The sequence below is a fragment of the Pleuronectes platessa genome, chromosome 19 (assembly GCF_947347685.1).
Source record: "Pleuronectes platessa chromosome 19, fPlePla1.1, whole genome shotgun sequence".
Classification (NCBI taxonomy): Eukaryota; Metazoa; Chordata; class Actinopteri; order Pleuronectiformes; family Pleuronectidae; genus Pleuronectes; species Pleuronectes platessa.
Genome location: NC_070644.1, coordinates 19,942,189 through 19,969,357, shown reverse-complemented (window position 1 = coordinate 19,969,357; position 27,169 = coordinate 19,942,189). Strand labels below are relative to the sequence as shown.

Below are 27,169 nucleotides of genomic sequence, written 5' to 3'. Positions count from 1 at the left end.
GTCTGAACCTGCTCTTTATGAAAGTATGTCACTACATAAATAAAACTGACGTGACATAAAACCATCAAAAGGCAACACACTATCTGAACCGTAACACAAACTAGACACAAACTAGTAGAAGTTCTCTGGGTGACTTGTGTGTAGAGAGCAGCCGTCTACCAGTCTGTGTAGAATCATTTCTTCCTCTCATTAAAGAAGTCGTCTCGGTCTTTAAAAAACCAAACAGTCGATAAAGTTCAAATCCAGAAAGAACTGTGGGAATCAAACTCACCCATGGAGCGATGCATCAGCCGTGTAGTTCCTCTGTCCGTGACTGTCATCAGGGGTTTGAGTCCCGCACAGCCTCGCTCCTGCCCACTTCACTTCCGGGCGTTTCAGAGCTACTGTACAAAGTGTCGTGACACCCTCCCTCCAACCACAAGAGAAACTGGCTGCAGCGTGGTTCTGCTCACAGAGTGCAGTCCTCAGCAGTATTTACTACGTTATGGTGTAATACAAACCCCCGGTTTACAGGATTTGGGAAAGTCCTTTGTATCAGGAATCAGCTCATAACTGTGACAACATTGTGTATTTATTTAAATACACACACGTATCAGGTTTCAGCGGCTGCACGACTGCAGGACTTCATGAATAACTTCCCCTTTGCAGACGGATCATTCCTCCAACGTCTGCTCAGCAATTATGTCACAAACAAACACCCACACTGAACTCTGTGTGCGCAGTCTCCAACTCAACCAGCTCTGGGTGCACGGACCATTTTTATAGATTTTATTGTGAATTTTGAAAGTGCTGGAGACAATAAGCAGTTTTCATTTTAACCAAATCATGCTCCAGAACTTTTCCTGCAGCCTCCAGGGAAAATGTCCAGAGAATTTCAGCGTGAGCAAGTGGACGTGTTGATGAGGTTTGAAACTGGAAGAACACAAATATCTCAGGATGAAGAAGAGGAGCCAGACACGTAGAAGATGAAGACGTCATCTTGGAAAGAGGAGGAGATTCCAGAGCTTTTGGTGATGAGGGCCGGTTTCCTAACGACTTTAGTGTCACTCCGTGGTTTCTTCTTCTCCCTGTTGTGGCACGATGTGGCTGCAGGGGGCGGTGTTGCTGAGTGAAAGTGACATAGAGCTGCTTTAATGATGAAAACTATCAATGCACGATACAGCTCGATGATGTACGACACATCCAGGTTGTTGTGTTGTTGTTGTGTTGTCAATCCTTTGTCTCAGGTGTACAGAGAGACTCCTGTAATCTGGTTTCTCAGCTCATTCATCTCATGGCTCATTTCTAGGTATATTTTGTGTCAGTCTGGAATCTGAACCTCAGACAGGGAGAGTCAGTTCACTGTGGCTTCCCTTTGTCTGTGTGCCGGCGGTAATCACAGGGATCTGCTGGGGAGTGAACACTTTCCTCCAACGCAGCTCATCTGTCGGGTGCGTCTGTGTAGTCTGAGCTTTGTCCTGCCGATAAACAATCATCTCCAACCAAGAGTCTCACACTCGCCCTCTGTGCTGAGGTTGAAACAAAAGAAAAGTCGTGGGAAACGTAGCGAGAAGAACATAATGAATATTTCCCTAATATCCCATTTAAGACTTCCTGACACACAGATTTGCGTATCTATCTTTACTCAGCTAACCTGGACCAGTTCATGGGAAGCCCAGTGAAGTAATTTGAATTATTTTGCGTGTGTGTTGGAGTGATTTGCATGTTGTGGTTTTCTTCTGTGAACGGGATAAAGACAGAAGACGGGTGTGTAGGTGTGGGTGTGAGAAGGTGGGGGGTGATTTGGGTTGGTGGGCGTGGTGTGGAAACACAGACGGGGATAGAAACATCTCAGGTCTGTCTTGAGAACATTGATATTTATGTTTAGGGGCTTGAACACATGAGTATTTTTTTATTTGAATATTTCATCCGTGGGAGACTGTTTGGTTTTGATCTTTTTCTATTGGCTTGTTTGACATTTTGTCTTTGGTATCATCCATTTATATTCTTCCTCCTATCTGAGGTCAGGTGTCAGTGGCAGCAGCGAGATGTTCCAGACATCCTGCTCCCCTGCTGCATCCAGATAGGAGATCCACCCTGGGGTCGCCCCCCCCTTGAGGCCTGATAAGACGCCCGAGCCACCGCAGCTGACCCTTTGTGATGTGAAGGGGCGGCGGCTCGAGTCCGAGCTCCCCCCCCGGACGTCTGACCTCCCCACACAGCGTCTCTGAGGCCGAGCTCAGCCCCCCCGACAGAGAAAATACATTTCGGCTGCTTGCATCTGCAGTCTCAATCTGTCAGTGACTCTCTGGAGGTCACAGACGACCACCTGCTTCACGCTCGGCTGCAAACAGCTCCAGTGAACCCCCCCCCCCCCCTCAACATCTGTCTGTAAACAGTACAGTTAATGGCAGCGTGGAAGAAGAGGGAGAGCTTAACTGAGCCTGGAACTAATCACCGATCACATCTCACACAGAACACACGTTGATGCAGAGCCACAGTCTTCGAGCTGAACAGCCAGTGATGGAAAAACTGAAGACGTCTCTCGGCTTCAGTTTTTTAAATAATGCAGGTATATTTAGTGCTGAGTTAAAAGTCCCTGTGTTATTTAAGTGGGCGGCCGGAGACAATCACATATATGTGTGTGTTTCCGTGTGTACACAAAAAGAAATACAGCACCGAGCCAACCACACAACTGGCGACTTCCTGTGTTTGAAGAACGACTGCTGCGTCCGTTTCAGACGACTGACTTCCTTCTCACTGCGTCTGTACAGTGGGTTTCTCACACACACTTCAGTCATGTGTGTGTTTGTGCGTTAAAATAAAGTAATCACCTAACATCTCAAACATTGTGAGAGAATCTAACTGTTGCTACAGATAAAGGTTCAACGTGTGGACTGGTCATACCCGGAATCAGATCCAGGTGGAACTGGGTCATGGATGTTGTGATGCATTGTATAACATTCCCGTGTATGTTAATTGTGTATTTAGTTTTAATGGATTCTCTCTGAGTTTCTTCGAATGACATGTGCTACGTGAACCAAACTGCCATGCCGGAGGCCAAGGTGTGGCCGCAATGAATCCTGGGAAATCCTGCTGGAGCCTTCGTTACCTGGGAGTGGAATGATGCATTTAAAGGAGTCTATGAATCGGGACAGACGAGTCCTGCTGCTGGTGGAATGAAGCCTCTGAGCGGGATTGAGTGGCCGATAGCAGCCAGCTTGCATGAGTAGCCTCATTGCAAGATGGTTTGTGAGTCGAGTGTTTTGGGCTTTACTTCTGGATATCTGGATCTTTATATTCAATCTATCTACGCAGTCTGCAGACTGAGACTGAGGCGTAGCAGCAGAGCTTCTGGTGCAACAGGACGTTGAAGTTCTTAAAGACGTCCTTGTGAGACCTGAGATTCCAAAGAACCTACACACAAATAACAGCGTGTCTATTTGTGTGCGAGAGGATCCAGTGGGTGTGTGTTTGTGAGAGTGTTAAAGGGGATGTTCGCCCTGTCGGGACAGTGAGCAGCACACGTCACACTGCAGCTCCTCCTCCCACGCTTCTCACAGAGAGGAACCCACGGCTCTATTATTATCATGACTGACAGGAAACATGTTGAACCACACCAGCGAACTGAGGCGACTTTCACTCGTCTCCAAGTCTCTGACTCATCTCCTCCTCCTCTCCTCTGTTTGTTCTGACGCTCGTTTCTCTCGCTCGCTCTTGCTCGCTTTCTATTTTCTGCTTCAGGACTTTTAGTTTTTCTCTTCTGCTTCCTGCACATGACCTGAAATGACCAGATCACAACTTCCCCTGCTTTTCTCTGTTACTCTCACTAGTGAATATATTAATTATTGTTTGTTGTTGCTTAGAGAATTGAAACCAACTTGCACATAGGGACTATTTTCTGTCAAAACTATTTATAAACATTTATTCAACATTTGCAACTGACTTTAAATACTGACGGTTTATCAACATAAACATTTACGAGTTCAAAATTCATAACTTTCAGATTTTAACAGTGAAAAGTCGATGATGAATTAAAGCAGAAGACAGTTGAAAGTTGAATTTCTACATTTATCTGAAACCAAATTCTTTCTCTGACCATAAGGAGTGTAAATCTGACTCGTGTGACATGTGTGGATTAAACAGTGTTTAATTAAATGTCTTTGCACAGTTTAAAAAATAAAAAGTTTGTACTTTTGTCTGTATCTTATTTTTGCAGTTTAATAAAGTAATAATATAATAATATAATATACATGTGTCTGTGGAGACGAAAAGAGAAAAGACAAGAAAGTAAAAACTGGACAGAAATAAACTAATGTCCAACATATTATTTCCACATTGTTTTTAGCTTTTGCACAGTTTGTAAAAGATGGTTATTGTCTGATTCATTCATATAAATGTTTGACCACTGAGTGTGTAGGAGCTGTGGCTGAAGAGGGGGATGCTGCCCCCTGGTGGCGAATAGAGTGCAGACACAAAACAATAAAAGACTGGTGAATAGCAAATGAAAATTCAAATCCAGAATAAAACAATGGCACCACATAGTGGCGAACTGCTTGCACTGCACACTCTAGGTCCACCTTTCGCTCTCTGTGTCTCTGCCTCTCTCTAAAATAATAATAATACATAATATTAAATACATTTATAATATCCTCCATAAAAACATTCTATCGCTGCTCAGCAACTAAATGAGATGTTAAACTCCCCTTCCTTTTCACGTCTCTCTCTCTCTCTCTCTCTCTCCCTTTGTCACCATCGCTCTTTCTCTGCCTCGATTCTCGAGCTCCTTAAAACAGCTTTTTATAGCTTTTGTTGAAACCTTTGAGGAAACGGAAGAAAGAAATAACAAGAAAACCATCAGTGATTAAAATAGCAGCTTCGCGGAGCCAATTAGTGTCAAATGAACTGAGCAAACACAATAAAATCCACAAAGAGAAGAGGGTTTCCTCTAATTAAACGTTTTACAGGCTGAGTTTCTTCTCTGAACCGGACCCAGAAATACGCCTGTGTCTCATATTAATGAGGAACAATAAAAAACGCTCTCATTCTTCACTGAAAACACTCGTTAATGCCTTATTAATACAATACAGATAATTAATGAACAGATGAATGTAAAGGGAAGCAGGAGAGGAGGAATTTAAACAGAAGTTATAATAAAGCAAAGAAATTCAACTCTCACAGCTTCTACGAGGTCGTAGAGAATTAACATCGTTCTTTAACACCAATTTTTCCTTGTGAATACAAAATAAGTGGGAGAAAGAATAAATGCATTTCTGCCTTTTCACAGACGAGGCACTAGAGTCAAGTGTCAACCCAGTGGATGCATTTCTTACAGCTCTCTAGCGCCTCCTAGGGTGTAGGAATAGTGATGCAACTGATGGGAGGGGGTGCCAGTGATAAAGCTACTTGAGGCTTCAGTGTAAAATATGTATTCAAACCAGGAACCTTCTCGTTTAGAGGTGACTGTGGAAACCACAAGAAAATGATAATTAATAATCACTCATTTGGATTTGACAGAGCTAAAAGCAGGAGTTTGTTTATCTTCTGTTAATCTAATATACAATGACTGTTTTAAATGTAAACAACACTTTCTTGCCCGGACTCTACAACATGAACAGATTCTGCTGCTGCTGAAGTGTCCACAAGCAACAAAGATGGAAACAAATTACATATTTCCTGTAAGGCCTTATTTGTGATGGAAAGTTACTGATTTATAAATGTTCCCTGGAAACATTCACACTTCACTTCCACTAAATGACCTCTGGAGTAAAAATAGACTCGCGTGGGGATTTCATTTGAACCTTTAGTGAATTTACTCGTTCACAATAATACGGTAACCTGCGGATTTATAAAAATAGCAAGTGAGACATTGAGTGACATATTTGAGTAAATGTTTATCCAGTGGAGGCGGGTCTGACTCGCCCACTCACACAGGCTGAGGTGAGGATTTCAAAAACACTGAGCTGATTCCAGTTAATGGAAAACGTCATCTGTGCAGACACACGACCGAACGTGGAAAATGTGGTGAGAATAGATTTCTCTCTCCGTCTGCTCTCTTTCGTTCTTTCTTCTCGTTTCCTCTCCGTCTCTTTTCCTGCTGTTGATTCTCTTATATGCAACATCAGTGGATGAAAATTTGTTATTATTTTTGTTTGTATTTGTTTTGTTTATGTTCACTCACACTCAGTTTGATGACAGGGGCCTGAACTGTGAAGCGAGGTCAACATCCACCCTGGATAACTTTTTGTTATGCGGCTTCTATGATAACCTGTGGCTGTCAACTGTCTCAGAGTGGGTTTATTATAAAGAGACATCTTCAGAACCACAAATAAAGTACATCTTTTTAATATATTAGATAAAAATCCTGATGTTAGCCGGTAAAAACTGTTTCAGCGACATAAAGAAGTGACTTTCAAGGAATTAAATTTAAATTTTAAGAGCAAACAACTCGAATAAATCAAAGGGATTTATTAAGTTTATTTCTGATTGAGAACGTTTCCGCTGCCGAAGTCAAAATTAAATGTTCATTCATTATCAAGTGAAAATATTTAATAAAAAACACGGTATGATTTAGTTTTTAATTCAATGAATCTACTCATGAACTTCATTCCTCTATATCGTCTGGTCTGTAATTCCTCCAGTGACGTTTCTCTTGAATCCAGGTGTGTCTTACAGTTTGCTTCTGATCCTTCTGCCTCCAAGTGTGTGTTTTCTGTGTTTCAGGTCAAAACCTGAGTCCTTAGAACACGTTTAGAGTTTGATAGGTTGATGTGGAGCTGAAGGGAGAATCCAGTGTAGATGATATCATGTTTAATACGATGGAAAACCACGACCGAGCCTTCAAATAGTTGTTTTGACGTTTCTCTCTGACTCAAAGTGATGTAGTGACGGTCCAGCACTTCTGTCTCCGCTCACAACATATTTACAAAGTAGAACCCCTGTCCGTGCGTCCACCGCGCCACAGAGGAGGGTTATGTGGGTCAGCAGCAGCTCCAGTGAAACAACACGGGCGGGTTTCAGGCCACAGGTCCAGGGACGAGTGCCCATGTAAGGACACTTCCTCCCCCAGAGACGGGGCCTCTTGGCCGAGCTCGCTGACTGGGAGCCTCCTCCGCCCGGCACTCTGTAATTACTGATGGTCTCTGCATGGAGGGCTGCAGAGCCTCGGAGCCTCGGAGCCACGTTCCAGAGGAGCTGCCTCCAAACGTGTTTCCAATTAGAGCCGAGAAAACACGTGTGTAAACATGTAATCACATATTCACACATGTGCAGGAAGCTCCAACAGAATATGTGCTTATACCTACCCATGTTGTGTGTGTGGGTAGGGGCGAAAAAACACTTTACACATTCACACCTTTCACAAATGTTTGAAATGTATAAAAGCTGGATTAAGGTTCATGTATTTGATGTAAGAGGAGTTTAATTTGAACGTATAATCAAATGAAGGTTTGATGAGGTTGTGAAGCAGCGTGGGATGATGGGAGTTGTCCTCATCACCACTGCTGATGAAAATCTACCCGGTGTAAATAGCAGAGGTGTCGGTAAAAAGCCAACGTCTTTACTTCCAAGCTTCTTGGGCATACAGTAAAGGTCAGAGGTCAGTCTGAGTGAAGCTAGAAATTCAAAATCCAGTAAAACAAAAGTCCTGCATGAGATAAATCGAGACTCTTAAAGATCGCCATGTCTCTCTGTTCTGAGTTCTCTAAACACCAAACAACAAAACCTTATATTAGTAATATCTGCAGTGAATCTTTACTGAAGAAAGAAATGTCTCGTAAATATATGAAAAACTGAAAAAGGGAAATGAAATATCTAAATATCGCAGCGTTCTCCCTCAGGTTGAGAAATGTGCTGACTGGCCATCGGAGGCCCAGGTCAGCGGTGTCCTCGTGGTCAGTGGTCAGTGACAAAGCGTGTTTTGTGTATTCCCGCCTTTTGGGAATCTCACTGATGGATTTATGACATGTCGGAAAAATGGGTAACCTCCAAAACCATGGGGCAGTACAGAGACCAGTCCGGGGCGAGTGGGGTGACAGCTGAGTCAGCTGCCAACTGGATCAGGGGTGGAACTTCTCAGAACAGATGCTCTCCAGGACAAAGCTGTCTGCGAGTCTGAGGCCGACCATCGACTGTAAACCAGACATCTCCACTTCCTCCCACTAACCATGAACAACGGTGAAAGATGGCGGAAACAAGGAAGAGTCTGTGGAGTACAGCAATTGGGGGAAGAAGCCTTGTTTCCAAAGTTCAGCTGAAACACTCACCGGACCAATCAAGATATTTAACCTTGAACTTAATGAATTAAAACTTATCAGGCGTCCACATTCCCACCGGAGTAAAAGCAGTTTGGACCGTTCTCTGTGAAGCGACTGAAACACGAGGTTGAAGTGAGGTCACTCCAGGTCCAGAGGCGACGGCTCCTTCACTTCCTGCGTTATTTCAGGACGACGCACACGAGCGTACGGAGCTCTCTGTGGTCACGACACAAATTCTTGAGGCCACATTGAGCTGCGATGGACGCGGAGCGAGCTTTGGCGTCTGCATGAGATGCCGTTATTATGTCTGCTGTGTTTCCTCCGGCGCTCACTGGACCGTTCAGCTCTTCTATAGCATACTACGGTATGGAATGTCACGGTGACCACCAAACATATTTATATTCATATATCAAAACCATGATTTGAGGTTCTGACAGGACGTGATGCTGCTGTGTGTGCACGAGCGTCTCCAGGCAAAGACAGCAGATCCTTTTTCACTCTTTCAAAGATGAGACACGAGGACAATGCAACACGTCAGTTAAAATGGCCTCACTCACAGATCTGGAAGTTGAAAATTCTTTCCACTGAACCTGCTGCATTTTAAATTTCTACCTCTTCGCTGCCTCGAGGTTTCGTGTGAAGGTCTGAGAAACAAACAGTGCGACTTTATTGTAGTTTTAAATAGATTCAATGATTCAACTCGAACCTAAAATAAATAAAATGTGAGACGAAACCTCATTAAAGACGATCATCATGCAGGCTGGGTCCTGTCTCGTGGCAAAGAATAAAGAAACAAGTGACCACCTACACAAGTACCTAAACACACACACACACACACACACACACACACACACACACACACATACACACACTCTCAAGCTCGTGCACGTAACTAAACATCTTGAGGTTCTCAAAAACACATTTAGAATTTACAGTTCTCTGCAGTTCTTTGAGGGCAGACGGAGGATGAGTCTGCTGTCGTGTCACTGACCACACTACTGCACACACACACAGAGACACACACACACACACACACACACTGAGACACACACACAGGTACGGCAGAGTCTTGTATTGTCCCACAGATTATGAATTGAACATGACGATTTGATAGAAACAAATGCAAAACACACAATAACGTAAACTTTTCAATCAATGTGGATGAAAAATACTTTCTCAAACTTTCAAGATCGTAATCTATATCCAGGTCAAGACTTCATCTTTCACCATCATCGGATTAAAGTCCTTATAGTTTCTTTAATCACGCGACTCAACCTTTTGTAATGCTGTCACTCAGAAACCTACGCTCACGCTCTAATATTCTCTGCTTGCACTTGGATTTGCTGCTCCAGCTCGAGCTCAAGCTCTCGTCCTTGTGCTACTTCTGCGCATTTTGTTTGAACATCCATGTAAAGAGTTGACAAGTGAAATTGTTCTTCCCTTGTTGTGGCCGTGTTTTGTCTTTAGGTTCCTTTAACCAGGTTCCTGAACTCCTGCCCTTCACAACTTTAATATTACACCTACTTCCTGTCGATGTGCTTTTCTCACCTATAAATAAATATTATTATCAGTTAACACAATATAATATGTAGTTATATGTGAACACAGATAGAAACCAGAGAGAGCTGCCGGTCCCACAGTGAAAAACACGACACTGATCTCATCCTATCGACTGAGGCTTGTTTCATTAGAAACCAGCCTCACGTTTACGACCAGTGTTTACTGCCTCGTCGTGGTCCAGTTTCCTTCAGATATCACATATAAAGTCTGTTTATTAGACATTAATGAATCACTGGGGTCAGGAGCTGCTAGAAAACTTTATTCTTTAAATAGAAAGTGAAAACCAGATGTTTATGGGCAGCGAGTCCATGAGACATGATTCCATAACTTGTGTTTAGAATTATTAAGAGTTTTCTCTTTCGGATGTTACAGTGGAAACACTGGGTGGTTTCCATACAACATATTATATCTGTTTCTTTAAATCTTCATCTGTCTGACTGGAATTCAATAAAGTAACCTGAATATATACAGACGCCGTTGTACAGTCAACTCACTGCAGGTCTGTCGTCTTTTCCATAACACGCCGCACCACAGACAACGGGGGTTTTCCAACTGCAGCTGCCATCGTTTATGTTGTAGGTTGAGAGAACAATAGATATGAACCTGAGGCTGCTGTAAACCACAGTGGTGCTGTATCACACACCACAGTGAGGCAGTGTGTAACCTGAGGCTGGATTGTTGTTCTTTACTGTTCAGGTCCAAACAAACTGCAGACGGGTTTTTCACCAGGTCACTGAAGAGGAGGCACGTTTCTACGAAGGAGGTTCTGGCCTCATCCCTTTATGTGAAGGCTCAGATACTCCCGCTGGTTTGAAGCCTCGAGTTTAGCACGTTGTCCGGCGCCATCTTGGCTTTTTGAAACCAGACATAACCATATTTGGAGGAGTGGGGGGGGGGGGGGGGGGGGTGTAGCCTGACTGAAAGCTAATGGTAACTTCACGCCGACCTACAACCGTCACCTGCTCCAATTGGACGCTAGCTGTCAATCACAGTAGCCACGCCCCAACACATACAGATTTTTCTATTTGACTTTGGATGGACCATAATTTGGACCTAAACCTAAACTCCGGGCTCCCACCCTGATTAGAGGGTGTTAACTTTTTTTAAAAGCATATAAATTTCATGTCGTAGAGACGTCCAACAACAGTTGTCTTGATGTAAGCATTGGGCCTGCAAAGTCCAACACGGTTTGAAACACTAGGTGGCGTTATGAGCCATGTCGGACCCAGAAATTCCCATAATATTCAGCATTAATGTGACTCGTCAACGAACATTCGTGGAATTTAATTTATACTTTAAAACACACATTTAAGTGTCTCTTAAAATGTTGGGACAGATGTGGATTAGGCTTTTTTTATTCACTTCTAAATTCTTTAAATTTGCAACATGGGACATTTTTCAAAAATGTTTCAATTAGAAACATAGATGTCGAAACTTTAAATTTCCCTTCCCTCCCTCCTCTCCTCTTCAATCCTCTTTTCACTTCCTTTCAGGCAGCGAGGAGCTGTCTGGAGCGTCTGACCACAACATGGCCACAACTGTCCATCTTCACCATCTTCACAGACAGAAATACCCGGTGCAGCCACACCCTCACACAGACTACACAGGCGTTTGTGGGAAACTATACCCAACATATACAGAGCTACAATAACGACCTAAATCTCCTCAGAGATGTGACGACCGGACAGGTAACGTGACCGAGTGTCTCCCTCCCCTGAATATAAAGAAATCAAGCAAAAGAAGAATTCACAAACAATCCTAAAGACCACAACTCTACAACAGGAACACACTAACCAACACATTTCTTTGTTTTAACGGCACCACATTGGTTAATTTCCCTGTTCTGGTGCAAAGGAACAATGTCAGAGTTTGCCTTTATGGTGGGTTTTAACACACTGCTTGTTAAATATTATGGGTTAGGGTTAGTGAGAAGAATAAACCAAAACACAGACTGAACTTCCTGTGAGACGGAAACCTCTGATGGTTGTTGTCACGTCAAGTCAAGTTTTCTCAGAAACACAACCAGCAGCAGAGCCGCCCACCACAGCGAATAAATGACCTGAATAAATATGCCAAACACAAACTGGAAAAGAATACGTCTCCTTTAAAATCAATTTATTTTAAAGCACCTGTATGAGTGAAACCTTTAACCTCAAATGAATAAAGCGTAAAATAAAACTATATTTGGGGAGCATCGATCACACGTCAGACAACGAGGACTTCTTCTTCCATTGCAGCCGATACATCATCCATCGTCTCCTCCAGCAAAAGAAAGTTGTACTGCTCAACATCGAGATCTGTATCTGAACCCACATTCAGCGCCACCCAGGATGAATCCAGAATAAAATGAAATACATCGTCAGACAAAAACATCAGAAGACATAATATCTCGTCTGAAACGCCAAAGTAAACAGAGGTCTGAGTTTCTCTGCGTTGATGGAGATGATTGTAGACATGAGAGCGATGACACGTGGGCAGACGTGCTTAACACACACACACACACACAGACACACACAGACACACACACACACACACACACACACACACACACACACTTTCTCCTTAGGCTCATAATTAGAAAAGGAATGTCTGACAAAGGCTGGTGGGGAACCACCCTGAGCCCCTCACACAGGCAGGAAGCTTGACGTATATTTCAGACCAGTAATTCAAAAGCGGCTCCGCTCTGCGTCTCTGTGAATGAATCTGACAACGATCCAAGTAAAAAAAAAAAAAAACACCCCTCAAATGTGCACCTTGCTCAGCTTCTCCAAAACTAAGATGCCGAATTTAGCTGAAGCTTCTTATAGGAAAAAAAGAAAAGGAAAACAGTAGGTTTCTACATTTAGAGCTCCGTCATTACGAGCGACCATAAAGTGCAGCGCTGTCCGGACTCCGAATGTCCGAGTGACTCTCTCTGAACGCCATCAGATATAAGACGAAAAGCTCTTAGAAGAAATTAAAGACGTTTGGTGACAACTTAAAAACTGGATATGACTCTAGAAGCTCATGTCCAAAAATCTATAGTTTGGGAAGAGGGTGGCGTGCTTTTACTTTTCTAGATAAAACATTTGGTTAATGTCGCGATCAGGACAGAAAAAGTGACGTATGCATATTCGTAGATGGTTTGACGACGTGCTCACCGACCCTGTCAAGGACTCGCCGCTGCACCGAGCTGTATGTGGGTGTTGCATCTTGGGTACTTTTCTGAGGACGTGCACCATAGATATATATATAAAGGCTAGATGTCTCGAACGTCCGCACATGGCGGCCATCTTGCTAAAATAAAATAAAATAATTCTTAATGTATATTTGTAAAGGGAAATCTTGTTCCTATATAGATCATTATTCTATTATTTAGAAAATAACATAATTATTCATAAGTATGCAGTGTCATAACTACATCTCTGATGTTTATAACAAACCAAGCAGTTTAAAAAGTACGTACCACTACAACACAATGTTATAGGTGAGCAAGCTGACTGTGGCAAGATGGCCACCATGTGCGGACGTTCGACACAGTTGGCCAAGACATCTAGCCTTTATATATACATCTATGACGTGCACAACAAACGGACGCAGGAGACGGAAGCAGCCATCTTACGTAGACAACCATCATTGCCACAGGCCTGATTCCAAAGGCTTCTGAGTCGATTGTGCTGCATCACTCTCGTGCAGGACTTCAGATATCTCTCTTTACTACAAGTCTCATTATACAACTCTCATCTCCAGTGCCAGTGGAAACCAGTTTCATGCAGAGTAGACTCAGCTGTAGCTCTATATACAGAGCGAACCGTGTCTGTGCCAGACTACACCAGGACGAAAACGAGCGTCTGTAATTAGTGACAGAAAACCTGCTGTAATGTCAGAGTGGATCTAAAAGAGAGGGAAAGCTACGCACTGGCACAGCAGCGGGTGAAGTGATTATACAGCAGCTGAACATTTAGCTACGGCTGAATAAACATAATAAATGTACATCAACTCTGGCACAAACAAAAAAAACTTAAAATAAACATCACAAGTGCCTTTTAAAAGTGAAGCAAGTAAAACAACCTGAGCTTTCCAGGAAATGTAGTGAATCTGAAACACTGCTTCATGAGGTCAGTTTAGCTTTTTACCCGCGACGAGGTAAAAAGCAGCAAATCGAACCTGTTTCGAAAACTTTAATGACGGATAAAAGTTCCAGAGTGGGCGCGCAAACATGTTTGACACAACTCGAGCTTCTATTTATTTTTAAACATGCAACGAGATCAGAAGCTGCGGCTTCATTCATGAAAACTACGATAGAAAAACCAAAGGTCTGTTTGCATCGTGTGGATTCCCAGTCATTAAAAACCAGTAACTCACCAGTCGTATTACCCCACATGACAATCAGCCTGACAATCAAACAGCATCCCGCCCGTCGCCTTGTGAGCAGAGGCCCGCTGCCACTCTCTTTTAGTTTTCTCTCGTCCAAACCAAAGTCGACTTTATTGCCGTAGTCGTATTTCGGTTTAGGTCTTGAAAACAGTTTTAACCTTGGAGTTGGACGCACGTGGTTCCTGTTGGACACAGACTCACATTTGTAGCCATCAAAGAATCAGATTTCAAATATAATCATCGTTGATTCAAACTCGAGTTTAAATCCGATGTGCAGTACGATCAGACCCTGGAAGTGTTGAGACTGATAGAACACAAGTTTAAGATTTGAGCCTAAATCTGAGGCCTCAGCTACTTGTAAAGGTTTCACATTCCTTGTTTGTAAATGACCATGTGACCTCCTGTGTCACCACGACTTAAAAACGTGATTCTAAAAAATCCTTCATAGTCACATGCTGCTGGTTCCATGAAGTGAGTGGCCTCCTAGAGAGAGAGAGAGAGAGAGAGAGAGAGAGAGAGAGAGAGAGAGAGAGAGAGAGAGAGAGAGAGAGAGTAGGACCTGTGGTCTATGAAGAATCCGGAAGTGATAAAAACCCAGAAATAACAATTTTATTTTTGTGTTATTCAAAAACTTGTTTTGTGTGAAGCTGTCTTTTCTTCTCTTTTCTCTTTTTATGATTTCATTTTGAGCACGAGAACCAAGTCTGCTTTCAAATCAGCAACTAAACCGGTTCCCAGGTTTGATTCCTCGTCAGGGTCAGTTGTTCTTTTAGAGCTTTCCACCAGATTAACAATATTATTGTTACGGAGCTCTGTTTGTGCTGCAGACGTCCAGCAGTCGACAGTAATCGGCTGCAACTGGTCGACCTCAACCACATCAAGCCGCAGCCTCGTTGTATTTACTTCCTGCCTCAACAACTGCGGCTCCTTCAGACTTAATTGTTTATGGGAGAAGCAGAATTCACCAACGGTTCAACTCCAAACTGAGTGTTTGTGCACTTTTGTTTACTGCAAGTGACTTTAGCTGTTTCTCTACTTCAGTGACAAGCAGCTGGAGGCAGATTTGGATATTGGGCGATGTACGTCCAGGACCGATCGACCACGAAGCGCTGGGCTGACGGCACACGACCAATCACACCTGTGGTTTAATAAGCGTTACCAATCAACTAATTGGACTGTGGGAGGAAGCCGGAGAACATGGAAAACACACGTGGAGACCTGGGATCTGAACCAGGAACTGTCTCAATGTGAGCCAGCGGTGATACCCACTGAACCACCGTGCCGCCAAGCGCTAAGAAGAAGCAGTTGTAAACTCCAAAAAGGATCTAAAGCCTTGTTAGTGGCTCCGAGACGAACAAATACAGATTTTTATTGTCTTCAGAAGATTAATTGAGGGTAATCTCCTTGGTGATGAAACTTTTTGACAAAATAGTTGAAGGTTTGGTCTTCACAGGAACACAACAACACAAATGTGGACACACACACACACACCAACACACACACACACACACACACTGCTGGTTTCTCACTTATCTTCTTTTATGTTGTGTTCCTGTCTGCCAGCCAGTGTCAACCACATTTATAGGCTGAACAGTGTGTGTGTGTTTGTGTGTTTGTGTGTGTGTGTGTGTGTGTATGTGAAACTCCAGAGCGAGTCGTATCATCTCCACCACATCTGACCTCGAGCAACATTTATTAATGATCTTGTTTTTATAATCACAGAATTTGATGGACTAATGTTCTATTAGAAAAAACGCAGCAATTACCACAAACGTCCTGAGGTCGCTGTTAAAAAGGGATTATTTCCACTAGAACGTGACCGATGACATCAGCCTCACAATACGAGTGTGTTTGTGTGTTGATGGAGAGTTGTTCATAGAACTCCGTCCTCCATCGTTGTGTGTTGCTTGTGTCTGTTTCTTACTTTTCTCCCTTTTAACGACATTTCTGCGTTTATTCCGAAAATAAACATTTCACACCAACGCTTCTCACCGCTCTTATTTCGTTTTATTCCAGATGCTGGAATCTGTCGGAGGCCTCACAGGAGACTCAGTTTTCCAGACCAGTTCAAACTGTGTTCCAGACCAGTTCATCCTCGGCTCGTCTGGTTTTTGATGTTTTTTACTGTTACGACCTTTGTTTCTTCTTTAGTGCGGCAGTGGTTTGTGTTAGATTTCTTCTTCTTCGGACTGTTTGGTGACCCTGGTTTCTTCTTTATTACACCCACACACACAAATAATGATACGAACATGACTAACACCAAAGTGAAGCCAAAGCCCCCTGGTGGCTGGCTGCAGTATAGGCCATTAACCCCACCATCTCCAGGTCAGCAGATGGGACATGGATCCAAAGTAAAATACTTTTTTGTGAGAAGTGACGCACCGTCGCTAACATGACGTTAACTAGCTAACCACATGTCCTGCCTCATAGAGCGGGAAATCTGTAATACATAAACAAAACATTTAACAGAGGTTCAGACTTTATCCAGCGTGTCCCGACAGATTCACTCCAGACACGTCTGATGTCTCATTCTGCTTAACTCCTCCATTAACTCTGTTCCAACAACTGTAAACTCTAAATCACTCATGTTCTGTCTCACACACACCTACACAAACACACACACACACACACACACACACACACACACACACACACACACACACACACACACACACACACACACACACACACAGGTGGCACATACTGAAGTCTTTGTAATGTCCCACAGATTAAGATTTGAACATGATGATTTGATAAAAACCGATGCCAAAACAAATACAATAACGTTAACACACACACACACACACACACACACACACACACAAACACACACCCTTGTGTCCAGGGTTCGAGGTTTAAATAACTAATCACCATTTGTTTGAGTTCCTCACATATATAGAATGGCAACTACATCATTTGAGGTAAAATACGCAACAATTTTGTTGAAAGAGCAACACACAAATGGTGACAAATCCACCGCTACTCTTCAACGCAGACAACTTTAAAAACACAAACAAACAACATCAGATCTTTAAGCTTCGAACCACAGTGACAGTTCTCCGGGGGCGTACAAGACTGAGCAGGAGGCTCCCGCCGTGGTTCCTGTGCGGCATACCTCCGCGTGTCGGTAGAAGAGGAAAGTGTTGTGTAATTGTACGTTTGTGACTCTCGAGGCCTCACAACTCATCAAGCTGTCAGAGCTCAACACGCCTGCACCATCAAAGTCTGGACTCGCTGTGACTGCAAGTGTCTGTGCAGGTGTTGTCTTATGGAAACATCTCCCATCGTTTTGTGCGACCTCTATAAACAGAGTCCTCATGTGAATATGCAGAATCTGTCGGCGAGGAACAAGGTTCGTGTTCCAGTTTCTAGTTTGACCAATCGGGTTTGATCAGCCCTCTGATTGGCTGCAGGTCAAACTGGAACACGCAAACCGAAATGTTCACAAAACAACAGCTGATTGCGAAGGAGCACATTTTCCCGCCTTACTAACGATGCTGCTCGAGGGATCAAATCTTCTTGTTTGTCTGCTCCAAACTGAAATGCATTTAAATGTAAACAACTGTACGTCTGCATGTGAGAGCATCAAACACCAGCAGCGACAGACTCAGACATTCTACTGTAATTACAGGTTGGATTCAGGTGACATTTTACTGCACGAACAAATCAGATTTAATGATTCTGTCGACTCAATAACGCCGTAAAATACAAATTACCTGGGAATTCAAGGAATGCACGTCTGTCTGGATTCATCCATGAATGTACTAATACTGAGTTTATACCTAATGCTACTAAGTTGGGGAAGAAGACCCACATTCAAATTCATATGCACCAAACTGCACCAATTTGTCATCAAGATCCATTAATAATTCTCTGAGAAATCAAATTAAAGGCAAAACTTACAACTTTTTTGTGTTAAAAATGTATTCACAGGCTCCTTTTCATGCAACAACCCCCCCACACAACTTCCCCTCTCTGTTTTCAACAGTTTCAGACGAATCAGAGTCAGATGATTTTCTGTCTGTGAGGAAGCTGAATCATTCTCATACCACCCGTCGCTATACGCTGCTGTTTTTCCCAGAGCCTGTCACTGCAGGTCCTTAAATTAACTTTATACACGTGTGTGCGGAGGAGAACAAATACATTCACATGCTTCTGTCTGGCTTGTAAGTGTCTGCATGTCTTTATCCATTTGTGTGTGTGTGTGTGTGTGTGTGTGTGTGTGTGTGTTTTGCCCCCGCACCACCACAGGAAGAGTGGGAGAGGGAGACGAGAGGTGGACCACTGCGCGGTTAACCACACAATATCACGTGCTGCGAGCCGATTGGCTGCTGCCAGAGGATGGAGGGTTTATAAACCTCGGCTGCAGCGGCAGCATCACCGAGCAGCAAACACCACCCAGGAGATAAACTCAAGAGAAAACCTCGTCCACCTCTTTCTGCCTGACTCGTCCCTGCAGCTTCACAACAAGGTCAGGGTGAATATTTATCTCACTGAATGTTGTGTTTGGGAGTTTTTTTGTGTGATGGGAGTTGGGAGTGCAGGTTCATATTAGAACAAGTTGATGGAATTGTGCTTGTTTTAATTTAAAGGATGCAACACTTAAGAGATTAGCCCTGAAGTTCAAGTTCTTCCATGCATGAAACACACAATGTGGCCAAAAGTATGTGGATAACTACTCAACTCCTGCTGTATTCTCCGTCTGGGGCTTGTGTTCAGGATTCGGTCTCCTCTGTATCAAAGAGTGCAAAATGAATTACACAGCATGTTGGGATAATTTGAGACAATCGTGTTTTTACAACTTTGCAGCAACAGTTTGTGTTTCGTCCTCTACACTGAACTGGAACGCTGCTTGTGTTGATTGTGAGTCCAGTATCAGTTCTGGACCTCACTCGTGATTCTGAGCAGCAGCCGGGTCCAAAAACATCTTGTGCAAAGTCGTCCCAGAAGAGTGGACGCATGGTCCTGGACTCCCGGGTCCAACTGTCCTATATGGTTTACATGCAGGGTGTCCACATACTTTTGGCCACATGACGTATGCTCTTTATGGATTTTATCTAGTAACATCTAGTTTTACAACATGTGTGTGTGTGTGAGGAAGAGGAATCTACCGGCAGCAGGAAGTTCACCACTGGATTATGTGTGACATGACCAGTGTGGGACCTGGTAAACCACACAGAATAATGACAACGACAACACACACACACGCAGACTCACTGACGAGCTGAGGAGTTTTTAACAGGTTCAGCTTCTCATAAACAAACTAACTTATAACGTTTAGCTTAAAAAAAGCCACGTCTCCTTACAACCCGTCCTTCCTGTGACATGCTGCAAAACTCTGAGGTACTCGCATTTCAAGAAGCACGTGGTCTTCCCTTTACGTTTAAAATCATTCGGTCTTAGAAACACAAAGACAGAAAACTATTCGTTAAATTCGGAACAAAGCCGGACTAAGAAAACCGCTCCTAGCTTAACTTTAAGCCAAATCCTAGTCTGAAAACCACACATAGTGGGGACCAGACTCAATGTCCTCACAAGGTCTAAAGCTGGAGCCGGTCCTGACAAAGATAGATGTAAAGAATTACACACACACATACGGTCATAAGGGCGTCTATCATGTTTCTGCTGCTGTGGCTTTCCAGTTATAACCTGGTGAATTATATAGTATAAGAAGAGTCCATCATTAAAGATGGAGGAAGACACGCCCACAGCATACACACAAAAACTAGAGCTACAGTAAAAGACGGGAGAAGAAGAAAACGTTTAATTATTACTGTAAAACTCCATTTTAGTAAAAAAATACATCAAATACAAACGGCCATCTTTCAATAAAACCCATTAAAACACACAAACTACTAATGAGCATTTCCCATTTAGACAAAGCCTTTTACAACTTAGTATTAAAAACACACAGCAGCACTTGTGTTCCTCTAAAAACATGAAGTCACACACTGTAGTTTATTTTTGACTCAAACATGCACACCCACACGCACACCTTCCTGCGGCTGGAATAGCTGACTCAGGCATAACATGCTTATTCATCTACAACAGAAAATACTGAATTGTTTATCAAATCACGGTTCTTATGGCGACTTTGCAGGGAAAACTGAAAATATTTGGTGCCAATAGATTTACCCATTATATGTCCATAATTCTCCTTTTGCACATTTGAGGTTGTACTAAAAACCTGGATTAATACAGTAAAGTTTAAAATCTGTTCATATAGTGTTTTAAATTAAGTAAGCAATTGTGTTGATATAATTTATTACCTTTAAATTCACGCTTAATTCATTGGTGTGTGCAAAATTTAAGTAATTCTTCAATTTGGTCCAACAATCTTCTTTTCAGCACAACTCTACATTATAATCATTCTGGGTTTCTCCTTTAAATCCAAACCTCCTCTTTTCTAAATCACACCCGTTATTTTTTCACGTCTTTTTGACCAAACTTTCTGAAACAGAAACATCCGGTCTGGTACTGTAACTCCCCGCCCTCCAGAGTCATGTGATTATCCTCCACTGATGACAGAGCAAACGTTTCATCGTGTTAAGAAGGAGGGGTCAAGGTCACATTACTGCTGGTTTGACTCTGTAATCAAGGACCTTAATGACTTCCTGTGACACAGACAGGAAGTGTCCCCCGCTAGTTAACGGTCAGGTGACCGGGTGGCCTCTGTTTTGAGGGAAGGAATCTGGGGCGAGAAAATTAGCTGACGAGACTTTTGAATGTGGCATCATCATTGAGTTATGAGTATTTCGTGTGATTATCCTTCATCGTTTTATTGTGTAACTTCAACCTGTGTGTTTCTGTTTTTTCTTTCTTCCAGACAACAAACTCTGACACCATGAAAGTTGCCGTTGTTTTCATTCTGCTCTTCGCCACAGTTCTCTGTCGGCCGGTGAGTCGTTTCTCTCAAGTTTTGCTGAGCTCAGAACATCAGTCGATCGATTTATTAACTTGATTTTACCTTATTAATCTTGGATGAATCTGTTTGTTTGCTTTCCAGGCGAGGAAAGTTTCTCTCAACAGTTCAGAGAGCTCTGAAGAGGTGTTGAGACGAGAAGCTGCCAGGAAGCAGGCGGCTTTGGTTCCCCAGACCCGTGCAGCACCGGTTCAGGTAAATCACTTCCTCTTGTCTTATCTTTCCTCCTCAGCACCTTTTCTAATCTCCCAATTCACTCACTTTCTTTTACAACCCATTCATTCTGAATGAATAATCAAATGAAGCAGGGGCCTTGACCCTCAGGAACAGCCCTGATCGAGTCTGGGGAGTTTTATGGAGCTCAGCCTCCACAGACCACATAACAGTGTTGTCGGGGAGGAACAATTTTGTCACCCACTTTTTGAAACCCAGGAAAAGGGTGGGTGTGTGGTTCCTGTGGATCAAAACACATTCCAGTTCTTTCTTCTCTAAACACTGACTGTACAGCAAAGGCTGTGTAAACCCTAAAAAGGAGCATTAATCACATTTGTTTGCTTGTCTCTGTTGTTGCAGGCAGCTCCCTCCGCCTCAGACGAGAGCGCAGAGAGTTCAGAGCAGGTGAGAGACATTAAATCCCCAAAATTAAACAAAACAATCATAACTTTTCAAATCTGTTGATGCTGAAAACTATTCTGGTGAAGTTTAAGACTCCGGTTATGTGTGATTTTGACAACACAGGCAGCAGTGGCTCCAGTAGTGGAGGACCAATCCGTCAGCCCTGACCCGACCCCGACCTCAGACACGACCGACAGCCAGGACAGTGAGGATGATGATGATGATGATGATGATGAAACAGATGTGAGTAAAAATACTTTTATGGATTTGGTTAAGGCTAGTTTTATCAAATGGAACCAGGATGAAGGTATATTTAACCCGAAAGCTTTCCTACAGATTTAAGAATCTTCAAATGTTCCGATCTTATAAGATTCCACCACAAAGACACAACCTTTTATAAACACCAAAAACTATATAACACACACGACACAGGGACGCTCCTAAAACACCAAATCCCGTTTTTCCTCACTCATCCTCTCTCACCTCCGTGTCTCCAGGAAACTGAGGAAGAGGAGGATGAATCCAGCGACAGCTCGGAGTCTGGCGAGTCCTCCAGCCCGGCTCCGGCCACCGTCAGCCCCACGGTCTTCACAGAGGAGCCCATGATTGAAACCACCGAGGATCCCATCCTGCCGACTATCGTCATCGACCAGGAAACAGCCCGCGGCGACAGCTTGGGAAAATACCCCAACGAATACAAGTCCATCATCTACGTGGAGGACAAATCCTACAACAAGCTGCCCTCTCCCTACAAGTCCTGGGAGTACGTCAGCACAGGGAAGAAAGCGGCCTATGACATTACCGACGGCAATGATGTGGAGAAGTCGATGCCAGTGTATAAGGTAAAGGTCAGTTTGAGCTTTGTGTGAGGGGCAGGTAGCGATTCATCAGTAGAGTCCGAATGAAATGTGGCATTAAGCTATAAGCACAAGTTATAGGGTACATTTTTCAGATTAAGCCTTTTCTACCACAAAATTTAAAACCTGAAAAGATTCAATGGTTTCAAATGTTTAAGCGAAGTATTCAAATATAAATCAACTAGGATATATTAAATATATCAAACAAGTATAAGGAAGACTCTTCCATTAAAGGTTTAATCTAATCCTCTCTACCTTCCCCTGCTACAACTCCAGGCTCTTCAGGTCCACACTGACATCCTGGAGGAGGACACCAGCACCCCTGAGATGGAGAGCCAGGGCCTGGACGTCACTCAGGACCAGGAAATCACCCCCCGCCAGGCCTCCATTCCAGCAGAGGAAGGGGACGAGAGCACCAGCGATGCCACAACCAACGAAAGCTCCAGCGCGACACAGGAAGAGGAAGACGAGAGCACCAGTGCCTCGAGCGCCAGCGCCGAGTCCCAGGACGAGGAGAGCAGCGAGGAGGCCACGGCCACGCCCGGCGCCGCTGACAGCGACTCGGACGAGAGCACGGAGAACGATTCGGATGAGGAGGAGGGGGCCATACCTGACGCTACCACCGACGTGCCAATGGTCATCACGGCCAAATAAGCCCCACCCACCCAGGAAACGGCCCATAAAGATGTGGGCAAACTGCCTCCAGGTGCAAGAATAAAACCAAAACTCCACAACCTCTTTCCACTGCCGGGCCAAACAGGAGCTGAACAGGCTTGATTATTATTGATTATATTTCTGTGGTTATTTGTTGTTGAGGCAGAAATGCTTTTTCTAAACAGGTATATATATATATATTTTACTTGACCAGTCTTGGAAACCACCATGTTTGACTCTGCAGTGGGAAAGTGGTTGAATGTGAGGAGTTCTACCTTCAACAGGAGGTTGACTGACCTCTTGACCTTTGTCCCGCCGCCTCTCTGTCGAGTTGCTTCAGGGTCCGAGGTCACAACTGCAAAAAGAGCAAAGACACAAACTTGAGTTCTAATATCTACACTAGCACAACACTGCATTTAATCACGAATTAACAACTGCAAAGTACAGTTTTAATATTTATAATCATTTCAAGCATATTAACAAAAAATAAAACTTGTCATTAAGTCGTCTTCCTGTGTGGCTTAGCTTTGTCGCTTGCTAGAATCCAACCTGCTGGTGTAGATGGAGAAACTCAAACCATCCCGGGCTCAGACGTACAACACAGTCCAGTTCATTTGCACAGTTCCTACCTACACTACATGTTGTTTGTCTCATGTCGTTTACTGTAATGTATCATATTGTACCATTTATAAAATTTTAATAAAGTTCTTTTTCGTAACAAAGACAGGATGTTTGTGTCCAGTTGTTTTATATCAAAGACCGTAAAGCTAAATTATCCCGAACGCCACAATCCTATATGTTGAAGCCAGTCGGTAGCGATCAGGGGAGGAGCTTCGGTATCAAGGTCCCGTCATCACATGCAGTCGACCAATCAGTCAGTCGCAGCTATCAATCATGACGTTTCACTATATTTCATAGGATCAACTAATTAAAACCAAACTAATGACAAACATGAACACTGTGTTAAGAAGTGTGTTAAGAATGACCTTAAATGTATTTGGCAAATGCAGGAGACAGATTTATGACCTGTATTGACGCAAGCCACTAGGTGGTGCTCAAGATCCAATTATGATCCATTGTAATTTACAGTCTGTTTTAGACGTAGAGACAGGAGGTCCAGTGAGACGACGAAATATGAAAAGCAGAAATAAAGAGTCATGAATCTGTTCATAACTATTATAAGTGAAGAGATTTGTTTGCTTTGGTAAAGTCAGAGATTCCAACAGATCAAAACTTCAACTTCAAATCAAACAGATCAATCAACATTCACAATGCTTATATACATTCCTTTCATCACTGTCCTTCTCCAGGACGTCCTTAAAGTACAGATTACAAACTTAAATGTTGCAATTAATAACTTCCCCCACTAGATGGGGCTGAGTCATTTGAAAGTTTGTCTCCTCACTACAATAATGCAAATTAAAACAAAAACTTAATCTAAAAGGCAATGAATACGAAGATTTTTATGTAGTAAATAGAAAAGTGGCCTATCGTATCTAATCATACTTATTGTCACCAATTCACAAATGTATTTACAGTTTCTTCATCAACACATTAATCATCTTCCTTTTTGGTTTTCTGTGTCCAACGGTGTTCAACAAGTTGAAAACACAAGATAAAACAGAAGCAGACATCAAGTTATTAATCCCCAAGTTCCCGAAGCCAACACGTACATTTAACGGAGAGCTTACGAGACCAACAGGACACACCCTGCTGACAGATACACATTCTTGGTTTTAATACTTTTCACTTTTCTTGAAAAAAGGTTGATTGTTGCAACTGTCTCTAAATACTACAGCTTGTGACCCAACTGATTCCCCTTAGGAATACTTTTATTTTTTTATTTTCACAATTTTTATAGAATACTGACCAGTTAATAGAGACAGCGTGATTGAATGGGACATGAACCTTGATTTGGACCGTGGCCTGAGTTCAGACCTGCCTCACGGTCTTATTGTCAGGATTGATAACAGATGCAGACTCCACACGAGGACTTTTCCAGTAAACCGTCTTTAATTTGACCGACAGGTTTGGTGCACCTCGAACACATGATAAATAAACACAAGCTACAGTAGAGAATAATGAGAAGAACAGACATAAGATAAACACACGTAAAACTAATCAATGCAGGGCAGACAAAGACAGGAAGTACCAAAAAATAAAACAGGAAGTAATAAACCAAAAGAGACACAAATCCAAAAACTAAGCGTGAAGAAAACAACAAATTCATAAACACGATGAGTCCAAACACAGATCCACAAAGACAAATAACATTTGTAGACAAAGCTCTAATGTGTTAACATGTGGTTTAACAGTTGTGTCAGGTGCTTAGTTGTCTCCTCTGTTGTCGGTGATGGGAGCGAATGTTAGAATCTCTTCTGTAAAACAATGCGTCACATCGGTGGACGGGGAACCAGGCGTGGTGTCGGTCGAGCCTTCCGTCGCAGTCGGGTCATCCGTGGTGATCATGCCTGGTTTGGTGGGGAGCTCTTCTCCTTTCGTCATGGTGGTCATTGCAGCAGTACTCGTCATAGGTGGGCTGGTCGGATCTGTGACAAGAACTTCCTCTGAAGACTCGCTTGACTCCGAGGAATCAGAGGAATCAGAGGAATCAGAGGAATCGGAGGAATCAGAGGAATCGGAGGAGTCAGTGGAATCATTGGAATCTTGGGCAGAAGATTCAGACGAGCGCCAGAATCTCCGGTGGTTCCCGAACAGCCATCCCTGCTTCAGGTCACTGTCGGAGATGTCGGCGTCAGAGTGGATCTGTGGAGGAAATGAGTCGTTACACACTCAGTCCTGTTTTCATCTGTGTTAGTTTCTTAGTTACCAGGATTAACCAAAAACTACAGAAGAGCGGTGGAAGAAGGGCATTCAATTTCTATGAAGATCCAGGAATATTTTTTTAATATGGTGAGATTGAAGGGATATTAGAGGGTTCATATACCTCCACCACGGCCGAAAGTCCCCTTAGGAAATCACAAATACATTCACTAGATCCATAGTTTCTTGATCTGCACAAACACTTTCTCACAAAGGCAATGAATAGGAATTCCTGGATCCTTCACCTGCACTAAACTTTAATGAGTTTTCACTGATCCATACAAAATATAATTTCTCCTCCCATTGGCGCTAAACTCCGACTTTTGGACGAGTGCTATTGCGAAGCCGTGCCAGCTTTTTGGGATCAGCATGTCAATTGTTAAACAGCTAAGAATGTCCTTCCCCTGATTAACTGCTGGGTGGGTCCACAAACTATTTTCATTTTCTACCCACACAGATATGCACAAATCAAATTTTTACATTGTGGGATTGCAACATGAGATTTGAGGCCCTGTCAGACGGAGAAGATGAATTTGCGGTGGGTCACTCACCGGCCTAGCTGAGCTGGTTGTAAGAACGATGAGGAGGAGGGCGGATGTCAGAAGCTTCATCTCTCCTCCTGTCAGCGAGGGAGCGAAGCCACAAACAAAAACAGTCACTTATACACAACCAGAAACAAAACACTGACTCAGGCTGAGCACGACAACAAGATCAGGACTGAAAACATAATGAAACTCACATTTAACCATTATGTTCTCAACAGAGATAAATATTAAAATACTTGGAAAGAAGTTGTCCATCATCGTCAGATAGAAATCAAAACAAAAAGAGCATCAAATTTAAACAATATAGTAAAATAAAGGTTGAAACTTACCAGCAGGTCTGATATTTTATCCTTTGAAAATTACCTAAATCCGGTTTAAAACAATGAGACTCTGTGCAGCCGTGATCACTTTCTGTCTCTGTGTAGAAATATGTCCCACATCCATCCAGGGCGGCTTCATAAATACTGCCTGTGCACACCGGGGGGGAGGGGGGGGGGCTGGGCAGGGCGGCGATGGGCACGGGGTGAGGGGGGGGTGAGGATTGGGTAAGACTGGGTTGCCTAAGGTTAGGGTGGGGGGGAGGGACTAAAGCGGGAGGGTGAG

The 27,169-nt window shown here is 43.2% G+C and overlaps 2 protein-coding genes across 2 annotated transcripts; one reads left to right on the top strand and one right to left on the bottom strand.

Annotated features, from left to right (window-relative positions):
- The first annotated feature begins 18,506 nt into the window (after positions 1-18,506).
- spp1 (secreted phosphoprotein 1) lies at positions 18,507-23,198 on the top strand. The gene is made up of 7 exons (XM_053410676.1): positions 18,507-18,621; positions 20,977-21,048; positions 21,157-21,267; positions 21,646-21,690; positions 21,811-21,930; positions 22,185-22,529; positions 22,821-23,198. Exons 2-7 carry the CDS (start codon positions 20,995-20,997, stop codon positions 23,196-23,198), a joined length of 1,053 nt encoding a protein of 350 aa, XP_053266651.1. The 5' UTR covers positions 18,507-18,621; positions 20,977-20,994.
- Positions 23,199-25,192: 1,994 nt separating this feature from the next.
- Positions 25,193-27,035, bottom strand: LOC128425325 (dentin sialophosphoprotein). The gene is made up of 3 exons (XM_053411885.1): positions 26,896-27,035; positions 26,573-26,640; positions 25,193-25,964 (listed from the first exon to the last, which is right to left on the bottom strand). Exons 2-3 carry the CDS (start codon positions 26,630-26,632, stop codon positions 25,527-25,529), a joined length of 498 nt encoding a protein of 165 aa, XP_053267860.1. The 5' UTR covers positions 26,633-26,640; positions 26,896-27,035; the 3' UTR covers positions 25,193-25,526.
- Between the last annotated feature and the right edge of the window lie 134 nt (positions 27,036-27,169).

Coding starts and splice junctions, on each gene's coding strand:
- spp1 (XM_053410676.1), top strand. CDS start 20,995: ATGAAAGTTGCCGTTGTTTTCATTCTGCTCTTCGCCACAGTTCTCTGT. Junction 21,049..21,156: donor CCACAGTTCTCTGTCGGCCG/GTGAGTCGTTTC, acceptor TTTGCTTTCCAG/GCGAGGAAAGTTTCTCTCAA. Junction 21,691..21,810: donor GCGCAGAGAGTTCAGAGCAG/GTGAGAGACATT, acceptor TTGACAACACAG/GCAGCAGTGGCTCCAGTAGT.
- LOC128425325 (XM_053411885.1), bottom strand. CDS start 26,632: ATGAAGCTTCTGACATCCGCCCTCCTCCTCATCGTTCTTACAACCAGC. Junction 25,965..26,572: donor CAACCAGCTCAGCTAGGCCG/GTGAGTGACCCA, acceptor TTTCCTCCACAG/ATCCACTCTGACGCCGACAT.